Raw genomic sequence first — 13603 nt, forward strand, 5'->3', positions numbered from 1 at the left:
ATAAACTGAATTATTTAAATGTTTACATACTTTTCAAATTAATGATTATTATCTAGTGGATACATTTATTGCCAATAAAGTTTAAATGAAAGTTTAAAAAACAGTTGAGAATAATATTATTTACAGTAAGAATGAAATTAAAAATATTGATAAATCTAATTTATGTGCAATAATTATTAATCTATGATCTTTGCATACCTTAATTTTGTTAATAACCATTATACACAAGTCCATGATTAATTTTATATTTATAGTGTTAGGTACATTGCTTACGTACTTATATTTATTATATAATAACATGATTAAAATGTACTTTTATTTTAATTATATATCAATATGTAATGGTATAACTTTTATAACAAATCGTTCTATTCAGAAAAGTATATTGATATTATTATAGACTGTAGTTATTTATATTGGTATGTATTTACAATATTAAAGAAAAAACTTTTAAAATACACAACATTAAAATAGGGTGAAACTCAGTAATTCAAATATTATTGTACTAATTATATTAATGAAGTTCATTGCCAATTTCATAAATAAAAACATTTTAATAATTGGTATTTTAATTTAAAAAATTTAATATTGTGAATAGTTTGAATATGTTTTTTTTTTTTTAATAACTATAAAAAAATACTAAATTTAGTTTCCTACATAAAGAGTAAAATGCTAGATTTTCTTTATGCTGGTTTATTACTTATGTACATTATACATGTTTATGTTAGAAGTGTAATTATTTAGATTCTTGAGAAATAATTAAATATGATGGAGTTTTTTTTAATAAATTTCAAATTGTTGCAAATGTGATGGATGGGACGAAATTTAATAGTTTAATACTACACTTGAACATTTTGGAAGCAGTATTATTATTAAATTAAAATATGTCTTGGGCACACAACCCTAATCAATCACTTTTATTTGAAAATTTAATAATATTAGTCAAAACAAACTTAACAGTGTTCGCCAACAATTCACGAGCTAAATCAAATGAACAAATGAATAAAATGATTATAATAATAATTATTATTATTATTATTATAAAGCTTGATAATAATTATTATAATATTTAATAGATAGATACCTTAAACCTATACAACTTGAGCTTTGGACCTATTAATTAAAATATAATAATACTATATACCTTATAGGAACCTAATATCATTATTATCAATATTAAATATATAATATTATTAACCAAAAACATAACTTTAAAATAACCTATATTATTGTATACTAATCGAAAATAATTTCATAAATTTAGTTCTTAGTCACCATAAAATAGGAAAATAAGAAAAGTAATAAAATAAGTATTTATGTATAATCATATATTATTTCAATTATTAAACCTTACTTAATTGGTTTTCATCAGGATTATTTTGTTTTTACCTTGCTAATGTTAACTCTTAATAAATCTGATTTAAATACATACGTAAAACTAGGGCTGAGTTTTGCTTAGTTTAGATAATGCTTAAGCTTAAGTATAGATATTTAAATTTATCAACTACCAATTACATAATAAGTTTAATCATTTTAATCAAAAACAATTAGCCAATTTAGGCAAGTGGAATTTTTTTTACCAACGTGAGCGACATGGACTTTGATGCACATGTGATTTTTTTTTTTTGATATTTTAATATTATTAAAATGTATATTACTATAAGGTATATAATGTATAAAAATCATTTTATCTATAAACCTTTTTTAAATTAATATTTATTCGTCCAAACAGTATTTTTAGTGGTATAAACACTCGCCCAAACCGTTTATAATTGTTCATCGAAGCAAACCATATTTTAAGTTGATTCTCCACAAACGGCCTACACCAGTATTTCTATATTCAATCAATTTTTTTTCGATTGTTGATGTAATTTTTTAAAATACCCTAAGCTCATGAAAAACTTTAAAATTTGAATTCCAAATCTAAGTATTCTCAAAATAAACTACTTGATAGCTATTACCTGCCTTATATACTATACACTTTAATAATTTAATTAATATTATAACGATTGATATCATGAAATTTAAATGATAGTATAATTACTATAATCATTCTTTTAATTTTATGTAGGTTAACTAAAAAATTAGATAAAACTATAATAATTGAAATATTCAATTTTAGTTAATATAATGTTATACATTTAATATAACAATAAATTTACTCTAAAATCTATGACTATATTATTTTGTTATGCATATGACACACAATATAACAATACTATTGTTATTCATTTTATTAAAAATAAAGATGATTTATTGTATTTTTTAATTCATTATATAAATTAAAATTTGAAATGTAACAATAATATACTTACGTTTAACATTTAAATAGTTACAAGTAAAAATTAAAAAGTTAATTCTGCAAATAATTTTATTTTGGATTCTTATAGGAGCGATGAATAATTTATTTAATAATGATACATATTTTTCCTATGTACTCTGAAAAAAGTAGATAAAATACTTTAATTTTCACTTTGTGGGTGGTTTTGGATACAAAATTGGATCTAGTTTGTACTTAAGACAGGTCAAAATTAAAAATGTCCAGTACTTTTTTTATTGTCAAAAAAACAAACAAAAAATTAAGAAAAAAGAAATTTCACGCAAGTCCAAATTGTTATTATTAAAATAATCGTGTTGTGACAATAGTTGGTTGTGTGTTTTTATATGGACCAAATGAATTGAAAATTATCTTATACATTTAAATTCGGATACATAGTGCATGACATATTTTAAACAAATTTAGCAACACTCGCAAAGCTATACGCACCTATTTTGGTGTTTTTTTTAATACTAATTATTTATGTTATGTTTGACTATAAAAATACATTTTAAACAACTCAAATTTTTAGTTATAGGTAGTGAGATAAATTCATTAAAAGCACTTCTATAATGCTAATATTTCTTGTTTGATTTTTTTATTTAAATAATGATTCATAAAATTAAACCAATTTTATCACATCGAAAAATGAATGATGTGAGCTAAACAAGATAAAAGACACGTGTCATGATTCATATTTTCAACGGTGTATGAATGTAAGGTTTGAGTATTTGACTTGGCAAAGTGACAATTTTAATCTCTGTGTAAATAAAAAGTATGAAATAACACGAATATGATCGTCTCGTTGGCCATTTTATAGTTGATAAACATTAGCAAAAAATAACAACAAATAAATATATACAAAAGAATAATTCATTTTGTTATTATGTACTACACGTCGACAAAGTTCCTATTGCATATTAAAATATTTTTATAAATTACTCATTGTAATGATTTATTGATTGCTAAATCATTGTGAATATATTGTACTATTGTGTATTGATGGTTACATCCAAGAGTACATCTTGATAATCTTGAACTTAAGGTCAGACACCGGAAAACATTATATACTTATGTATTTTTACTAATACTAAACTTGATTAGTACATATAGTACATATGAACATTTAACACACGCACATTACGTTCAGTCGATCAATAATCATTCTTCAACGAAGGTGTGAGTCATATTTATATCGTTATGTTGTTTAAGTTCCAGTTGCTGACTGTAGGAATTTTGGTATTCCTATGCACATTAAATGATTGTAAGTAATTTATTGGAAAAATATATATTTAAATTGTCTTTTAAATTATAAGTTAAATATAAATATAGGTATCTATTTTTTTTTTTTTTTTAGCAATATATAATAATACCTATATTAAACGTAAAATTTATATGAATAATATGTAATAGGTATTTCATTTTTTAATCTAAGAGTTTATAAAAACATTAATACACTTTGTATACGCACACAATATATACATCAGCGATCAGAGTATTGTAGAAATATTAAATAATATAATATTTTCAAAATTAAAATACTTAAGTTTTATTAAAAAAGAATATTATTGAATATCACATTTTGTCAATTCTGAAGTTAAAAAGAAATTAATATATATTTTAATATTAATAATAATGTTTACTTGTCTAATATAATATTAAATTAATAAAACTTGAATTTAAAATTATGAATAGATTTTAATGTTGTGTTATGTAAAATGTATTATAATTATTACAGTATATTACCTAGTTATTACTTATTACTATACTTATAATAAATCAAAACAAAAAATAAATACAATACATTATTCAAATAATGCAATGAAAATAAAGTATAATAGATTTTAAAATAATTTTTAACATAAACATGATACTTAAGTAAATTGTATACTTATATAGATCTTAGAGAATAAAAAAAGTATAAAAAAATTTTTTTTTAATGCAAATTTTTAAGGGAAATTTTAGTTTTTCACCAAATAAATTTTCTTATTTTATTTGAATTAAATTACGAACAATCATAGATATAAAAATATAAATCATAAATATTTATATTAGTATTTTTATACATAGCCTAATATTAAAATCTTTTTGACTCTTTTTAAACTATTTATAGATAAATGCAATTTTTATAAGTAATTGTTTTTAGTTTTTTTTTTTATAAATTTCAATAAAATTTCACTAAATAAAAAACTTGAAAGCGTATTATTACAAACTAAAAATTGTGTTTATAGTTATTCAAAAAATATTAATGATACTTTCTAGAAATTTTTTTTTTTCTATATGCAAGTTTAAAATTTTAAAATTATTTTTTGATTGTAATTTATATGCATATTATTAGAATTTATACACACAGTGCTATTTCAAAATGCAATGTTTTTGACAAAAAGTAATTGATAGATGAAATATTAAAATAAATTATTTTAATACCGATATATAATTATATCATTTTATAATATAAAACTTTGTAATATATGACAGACTATCTTCGCTAATAATTATATTTTATTTTCCGTGTTTCAAATTCAACACATATTACAATGACTTGTGACATATACTTAATGATGATAGCTGTACATTAAATCAATTACCTAATTTTCTTTTTTTTTAATTTCTTTTTTAAAGATTTATATTATAAATTTAATTAAAAGGTATTAACATTACATTTTTTTTTATATTCCTATATCATATTATAAGGTTATAAAGTTATTTATTTCAAATTACAGTTATAAAATATGGTTAGCCACAAATGATACAAACTTAATCCACCTTGTAAATTATAATTTTAGTTTATACATTTATTTATTTATAATAAGTAATTACTACATAATAAAATTAAATGACTTATTTGTTAAATTACTTTCATAATATTTTAACGTTATAATATATACAACAAATTCAAATTAATTTATTCAACTACCAAAGCAATACATATAACATAAATTTCAGTATTGTGAAAGATTACTTATAAATATAAAAATTATAATATTGAGTTTTAAGTTGTTTCTATATTATTTATTTTATACCTATTTAATTGTTGACAGGTAATGGACAATCACCGGATCCTATAAATAAAATAACAGGAGTCGTTAAAAATGCAGTGTCAGACGTTAAAGATTCTACCACATCGATATTGCACAATGTTAAAAATGTATGCGAAAAGATTGGTGATTGCGCTAGACAAAGTGGGACCAAAGTAGTAAACAAAACTGTTTCGATAACAAAAGAATCACTACAAAATGGAGCCACTGTGGTTAACAAAACTATTACGACGACCAAAGAGACACTTAAAAAAATCCCATTACAATCTATTGAAGAAATAATAAAAAAAGCTAAATGTGTGATACCCAAGAATGCAGATAACGTCCTTAGAGCTGCATTACTTCAGCAGTGTATTTCACCCAGTCTAGGTAAAACAAACAAATGTATTTTAAGGATATAATAGCTTTAAATTAGTTACGAAAATTATGTTAATCAACTTAATTATCTTCCCTTTTGAGAATGGTCAAATAAGTATTTAATTTAATGAGAAATGTTTCATACGAGTAATTTATATAGTACGGAACATGATAATTTTTGTAGAAATGTGATAAAATATGGTAAAAAATATACTATTGACTTTTATGCACACAAACATTGACTAAATTAGTTTGCGCCGTATGATGCTAATAGATGTAATATTATAATAACCAAATCCAAATATATTTTTCATTTTTTCACAAGATAATAAAAATTCATAATATCATTTTGATGAAAAATTATGTGTAAAAATTCAAAAAATCTATATTTTATATAATTTACCAACGTTGGATTATATTTTAATTTAAATATTTATCAAGATATATTGTTATAAATTAAAGTATAAATTGTATTAAATGTCATAAATCATAATGTTAATTAAATTTCTAAATATTCAGATTAACAATATGAGATTAATTTATTAGGCTTTGGGAACGAATCTAGATGTTTTGATGAACTTGGTTGTTTCCCAATGGAATATCCTTGGACTTCAAATCTAAGACCTTTTCCACAACCTATGAAACCAGAAGAAGTAGAAGTAAAAATTTATTTGTTTACTAGGTACTACTTGTTTTTAATATTTTTTATAATTTATCAATAAGTTTATATATATAGTATATACAAATGTTAACTACCAATACATTAATTTTAGAAAACAAAGTAATCGATACACTGTACAATTATGGCCAAATATTTTACTAGAAGAATCAGACTTCGATCCCGAGAGGCCATTTACTGTTTTTATAATACATGGATTTAATAGTGATGGAGAAAATCAATGGATGGCCGCTCTTAAAAATGCATACTTAAAACAAGTATAATATAAAATAAATAAGCAATAATATTTAATATTTTTAGATGTTTGTAGATTATGAGAATTATATAAATTCTAATTGACAATTTATTTATTTTTTTGTTAGCGTGATGCAAATGTGTTCTTAGTCGATTGGGGAAAGGGTTCAATGCAATTTAATTATTTACAAGTTGCTTCAAATACAAGAATTGTTGGGGCCGAATTAATAAGGTAATATTAAAAATTAAATTTATAAGATAAATTAGATTATTGTATAAATGTATCACTGCTTATAGATAAAAGTATATTTTAAATTATAAAACAACACATACAATTAAACAAGTAGGTAAATTATTATAAGAGTAAATAATTAAAAAATTAAATATTCATTTACTTTCAGTTATATTATATACAACTAAATTTAGTTAATTTTTCTTCTCATATTTTTTATGACTGTTTTTATGATTAAATATAAATAAAAAAAATAATAATAATTTGTGAATTTTAGAAGTAATATATTATTAATGAATCATACAAATGAATAATAATATTAATATTATGATATAAAAGTTTATATTTTATGAGCATATAATATAAATAGTTATATAGTATGACACACAAATACAAAAATTGTACTTTTTAAAATTCTTTAAATATAATATCGACCGTTTTTACCATAAGGTTTGGAAAATATCTCATTGATCGTTATCAATTGGATCCACTGAAAATCCACGTAATGGGCCATAGTTTGGGTGCTCATATATCCTCATATTTTGGTAAAGGTATTCATGGCGTGAATCGAATAACAGCATTTGACCCAGCACAACCAGGATTTGAAGGTTGTCCGAAGGAAGTAAGATTAGATAAATCAGATGCTCATTTTGTTGATGTTATACATACTAGCTGTAGACCCACAGTTCCATTTTTAGGTTTTGGACTTATCACTCCCGTAGGTAATTATATGAGTCTTATATGTGATCGCAACTTGATCTATTAAACTATACATTTAAATTCGATAGGTCACGTGGACATTTATATGAATGGTGGTTTCATACAACCTGGATGTACTCTACCTCCAATAAATGAAGTAAAATTAACGAGTATTGCGGATTTAGCTGCTGTTCCTGCAGATGGTAATAATATTTTTATTAGTTATTGACATAACAATTTAACATAAATAAATTTATATAATTATGAAATATCATGGAAAATTGTCAATTATTCTAATATGAACGCATTTAAAAACATAATACGATAATTTTTTTTATTAAATACGATAGTGATAGTATGGCATTTAATAAAAATATATATACATATATATTTATTTCAGAAGATAATAATATCATCTATTAAATGATAGTAAAATATAAAATAGTGTGTAAAAAAGTTTCTTTTGTATGAATTGGTGAAAAGTGTTTGGTTAATGGTTGAATTTCATAAATTATTTCATAATAAAACTGACACGTGAATCCCCATTTTAGAATAATAAGTAAATATTATGTGTAACTATTTATGTAAATTAAAGTCTAATATAAAATATCCTAGTCATATAAGATATTTAATTAAATACTAAATAAAATATGACAATAAAGAAACCCAATTGCATAATTCAATAATCATGTTTGAAACATACGCAACTAAGATAATTAAAAAATATAATTTATTCAACATTTTACTGCTGAAGTTTGGAAATATAATTTTATCTAATATAAATTAATTACTGCGAAATTAAAATCGATGTGGTATTTAGTACGCAAAAGATATATAAGGTAAAATATTTAAAGTAATAATTGCTAAATTCAAAGTAACAGTGGATAAATGAAAAACCCAAAAAATAGTACACGTATAAATAGTACAAAGAGAATTAAAATATTAATTAATGATTATTATTAAAACTTAAATAGCAGTATACATTTCCCTATAGTCATAGTTATTAACTTTGTCCTCAATAAATTTCATATATTATCCAATTATACAATTTAGTATTTATTAAAATATCAAATTTATATTATTTAATTTTTAAAAGGACAATAAAAAAAATATTAAAATTAATAAATGTGACTCTAGTCATAATGAACTAAATCATTCGCTATTCTATATGAATAATTATATATTATAATTATATTGTGGATTGATGATGATACAATAAATAAATTAAATATGTATATTTTTGGAATAAACATTTTAATTTTTTAGTTAAATATAGGTAGTTAAACATATTATATAAAATAAATAATCACTGATCTCTTAATTTAAATATTTGTGTATCAAAATATTTATGAAATAATTGTTAGTTATTTTAATTGGATTATTTATTAATATTATGTGGTTTTATGGTATTCAGTACTAGGAACTTGGGTTGCTTGCTCACATGGAAGATCGTTTTTGTATTTCATAGAATCATTAGAGGACAATTGTACGTTCTGGGCTCAGAAAATAAAATTATTTTCCGCTATTACTAGGTACATTAATTTTTTTTATGTTTCTTAACATACGCATACGACCTAATTACTTTTAAAACTTATATAATGCGTTGTGTATTTAATAGTGCTGCTACCGTCGGTCAACTTCAGCCTTTATTGATGAATATCGACAAATGCCAATTTAATGAATGCGTACCATTAGGCTTAGATACTGATCGGTATCCAGGTAGAGGAGTTTTTATTGCAGGAACTGCATTTTTTGAACCTTATTGTAGTAAGTATAATTTTTATTGAACACATTAATCTTGATAATTAAGCTGAGTAATTTAAATGAGATTTAATAAAATTCACGTGTTATTATATTTCTTTCAGTTTAATACTCTTAAAAAATGATAAAAATATTGGTACATTATGTATCGAAAATTAGTGGATCAAAACTTTAATTTAATGCATAAACAATATAATTCATTATGTCTATAATTTTTGTTCTATAGCATTGATTATTTACTTACAGAGAGCAATTTGGAAACAGATCGGATAATGCGGAAGGCATTCAAAAATTTAAAATGACAATTTGGAATACATCATGTAATATAGGTAAATAAGTAAAATTTAATTTGAATTAATAATCATACTATACTTAGTGATTGGATAATTTAAGAACCCAAAAACAGGCATTTAAAAAAGTTGTCGATGAACTAAAAATACACATTTTCAATCGTTTTTTACAATATCTATATTTACAAACATACTCGTATTATTTACATAACTATAAAAATAAATATTTATAAGTTAAAATATTTTATGGCTAATTTAACTGAGGTATCTAATAAAATGCCTAGTTAATTAGTTGTGATTAAATTTATGATATATTCATTGAATAATAATAAGTGTAAACAATATGATACTTAAATGACGTTGTATTTATATTTTCTAGTTATCATAAAGTATGGTCCATAATTCATATGTCTAATGTTTACCTCAAAAGCAATAATGATAATAAAGCATTGTACTCTAACATCAATTCTAAAATATCGCAAAACTTTTAAAGAAATATTGAAATAACAATGAAAAAACTCAGAAAAAAAAAATTCACAATAACCTAAATTTATAGCTGCTCATAAAAAATATTATTATGTAGTTCAATCATTAAACACTAATCAACCATATTTAGTTCGATCGTAGAAAAATTAATATGGTAGGTAATAAAAATAAGTCTTATAACTGTTAATAAATAAGCTCAAATGTAATGTAGGAAAAATAATAAAATTATTAATATACTTGTATAATGAAATTTTAACTATACATTTTTCAAGCCTATACATAATATAATTATTACAATCAATAAAAGTATCGATAACATTTATAATGATATTTATTGATAATTATGCTTGGTTGAGGAGACTATTCGATAATAGCTTAGCTATTAGCTTTTTTTAATAATTACAATCGATATATATATATACAATAAGTAAATTTTGTACAAAATATAAATTTATGATTTTTTTGTTTTTATATTGATGAAGAGCTTTTTAAGGCCATTTCAAAGGTCATTCAATAAGTAATATACATGGTGTCCTTAGAGGATTTACCTATTGCGATATCTTCTGAAATAATGGAGATATCATAATTCTGGTTTTTTAATAAGATTCACAGGGACAAGAACTATAAATATTTCATGTTTTAATTTATTTTAATGTTTTGATAAAAAAGCTAAGAAATATATTTTTTTATTTAATTATTAAAAAAAAAATGAAGATAGACATTTTGTAGAGTTCATTTTTCTCAAAATATTAACGTTTCGACATTTTAATTTCATTAATCTTTTGATTTTTAATATTTTTTTTTTAGTTACAAAAATAACTGCGAATTATTTAATACGATAGTGATATCATTGTATCAAACATGTGGCCCTTGTGCTCGCACGACCGGTGAACTAAACTAAAAAAAAAATTAAAAATTTTCATTTCAAGAGATATTGCAATGGGTAAATCCTTACGGGACACTCTATATAACCAATGCTATTTTTTCTTGTTAATTCATTTTTTTTTTTTTTTTTTATATTCGAAATTTGAAATCAGCATAAGAATTGTTTGATAAGTTAAGATATTAGGAGTCTTAATTGTAGAGAAAATGATAAAAATAATATACTAATTTGACCTTGAAAACTGATAATTTGAATTTCATGAATAGGACTTATTGTCTTACTGTGGATTTATATACGTAGTATGTTGTGTATACATTGTCAGTTTTGATTTAAAAATTGGGTGGAGCGAATGGATTAATAATAGCACCTAATATAACACTTTATCAAATAATATTTTCTTTCGTAGTAATATAATAAATAAAGGTTTCGTAACTATGGTTACAACTTAAAAGCCATATCATTTTAAGATAAGGTTCAAATGGCGAGTTTTAAAACAAAAAAATATTAAATTATATAGTTACATACGATGTACATATTGATTTATTTACCATTCAAGCTAAGAATAGCTAAATAAAAATAAAACATTTTAAAACAAATAATTGAATGAATTTCTAACGAGATAATTTGTCTAAAGTAAAATGTACAATTAACTTGTGAAGAATGCGCATATTAGAAATTTAGTATCTATTTTGGTGATAATAATTTATAATATATAAATAGTAGGTATTAGAAGGATTGATTTAGAATTTTTATTTTTATTTAGTGTATACCTATATTTTAAAATAACACAGTTGAGCTTTTGTAACTAGTTTTTGTGTCTGTCATATTATTGAATACGCAGTTTAATGTAGTATTAGAATTATTATTATTAATTTAATATGTACATCATTTAATTTATAAAACATGTAATTATGATTTATAACAATTAACTTTTGAATGATTCCTATTGATAAAAGGTATAAAATAAATGAAAATTATAAAGGGGAAAGTTTTTGTTTTAAACAAATGCGTTATTGAAACAAACGAGAAAGTAGCTAAGCTTAAACTTTAAAAAAAAAATCAAAGGAATCTGTTTTCTAAACATCAAAAAGGCGGTATCTCTCAACAAGAAAATATATTTTTAATACACGTCTAATTCACTTATTTGGCAAAAAATCAATAAAGTTCATTATATTAAATAAACCTTCGACGTTGAAACGTTAATATTATATTATATTTATAAGTTCTTTGTATTGCTATGATTTAACTCTAAGTGTTTTCAGATATGAAACAAAATATTTAATAAAATAGAACATAATTATGAAACCTATAGGCATTATATATATATATATATATATATAAACATAAACATTAAAAAAAAAATAATTAAAATAACTATAAATAGAAATATAATGAAACTTATGAATACGTAACTCACTCCTAATAAAATGATTATTACTGAAAAAAAAAATTACAACATTAGTGTTGGCTTTTGGTACAATATTGAATTTATAGTAGGTTAGTAGTGAAAATTCAAAATATTGCAAGAAAAAAAAAGAAGTATGCAATCACTCTACTGTATAATAGGTGTTGAATGAACCTCGTCATTGAAGAGTAAGTCACTGTAATGAATGTGTTAAATTTGAATTCAACGATAAATCATTGCATACAAAAAACGATTTTGAATGAATACGGTCTGTTAGTCTATATTTTAAGATTAAGATATATTTATAAGTAAAAAGATTGAATTATGTTTTGCCAAAAAAATTTCATTTGAAAATATCATCGTGCGTATAAACTATCAAGTATAATAAAACTAGCCCTAATATTTTTTCAAAGTTATTTTACTGCTCCAGAAATTGATTACCAATAAATAAAAGCGGTGAAAGTTAAAATATTCAAAAAAATTACGAAAATTTGCAAAACTTTTTTTTTTTAAAAATGAATACAATTTTTAATTTTAAGAGCTTAAGCTTTAAAATGTATTACAATACTTTTATAAAATAATCTTACAGAATCGCATTTAAAAAATTTAAAAAATATATAATTCTACTTTCTTTTATAGCAATCTAAATTTTTCATCTTTACCGGAATTGGATATTTATTTATTATAATAAATTATAAAATATCCTTGGAAATAGAGGCTAATTACCTTATTCACTCAGAATTTATTTTTATAAGCAATCATTTATTATTGAATTCAAATTTAATATACTTATTATACTGATTTACTGTCTGATTATATAGATTTACTCAAAATCTATTTTATAACTTTCCTCGGTTTTATTTATACTATTTTCTGGGTTTATTTTACAACAATTTAAACTAATAAAAAAAAACAAAAATAAAAGTTTAAAATTATTGTATAATTATAAATAAAATTCAAATTATTAACGAACCGTTAATGACTAACAAATATATTTATATTATGTTATAGCTGTAATTCTGTACATAGAATCATAGCCGGAGCTATAGCGTTATTTTATTCAAATCACTCAGTATTGTACACAATGTTCAACGCAGTATAAAAACAATTTACAAGTATATGACCTGGGAAGTCTACAAAATATTTATAAGAGAGCAAAATATATTCCAGGATACAAAAATAAATTTATAAAATGATTAGTATAAATTACGTTTGTTGTTAA

The 13603-nt window shown here is 22.0% G+C and overlaps 1 protein-coding gene across 2 annotated transcripts; it reads left to right on the forward strand.

Annotated features, from left to right (window-relative positions):
* Positions 1 to 3407: 3407 nt before the first annotated feature.
* LOC113551492 (inactive pancreatic lipase-related protein 1-like) lies at positions 3408 to 13603 on the forward strand. 2 transcript variants are annotated; one of them, XM_026953760.1, is made up of 11 exons: positions 3408 to 3581; positions 5359 to 5724; positions 6259 to 6394; positions 6486 to 6648; positions 6754 to 6857; positions 7308 to 7579; positions 7646 to 7759; positions 8971 to 9088; positions 9175 to 9323; positions 9564 to 9653; positions 13391 to 13603. In XM_026953760.1, the coding sequence occupies exons 1-10, from the start codon at positions 3518 to 3520 to the stop codon at positions 9617 to 9619; spliced, it is 1542 nt and encodes a 513-aa protein (XP_026809561.1). In that variant the 5' UTR covers positions 3408 to 3517; the 3' UTR covers positions 9620 to 9653; positions 13391 to 13603. The 2 variants fall into 2 exon arrangements, with proteins under 2 accessions (XP_026809561.1, XP_026809560.1); XM_026953759.1 differs by having other exon boundaries at positions 3412 to 3581; positions 9564 to 9646; positions 13393 to 13602.

This window comes from Rhopalosiphum maidis, chromosome 2 (assembly GCF_003676215.2).
Source record: "Rhopalosiphum maidis isolate BTI-1 chromosome 2, ASM367621v3, whole genome shotgun sequence".
NCBI lineage: Eukaryota > Metazoa > Arthropoda > Insecta > Hemiptera > Aphididae > Rhopalosiphum > Rhopalosiphum maidis.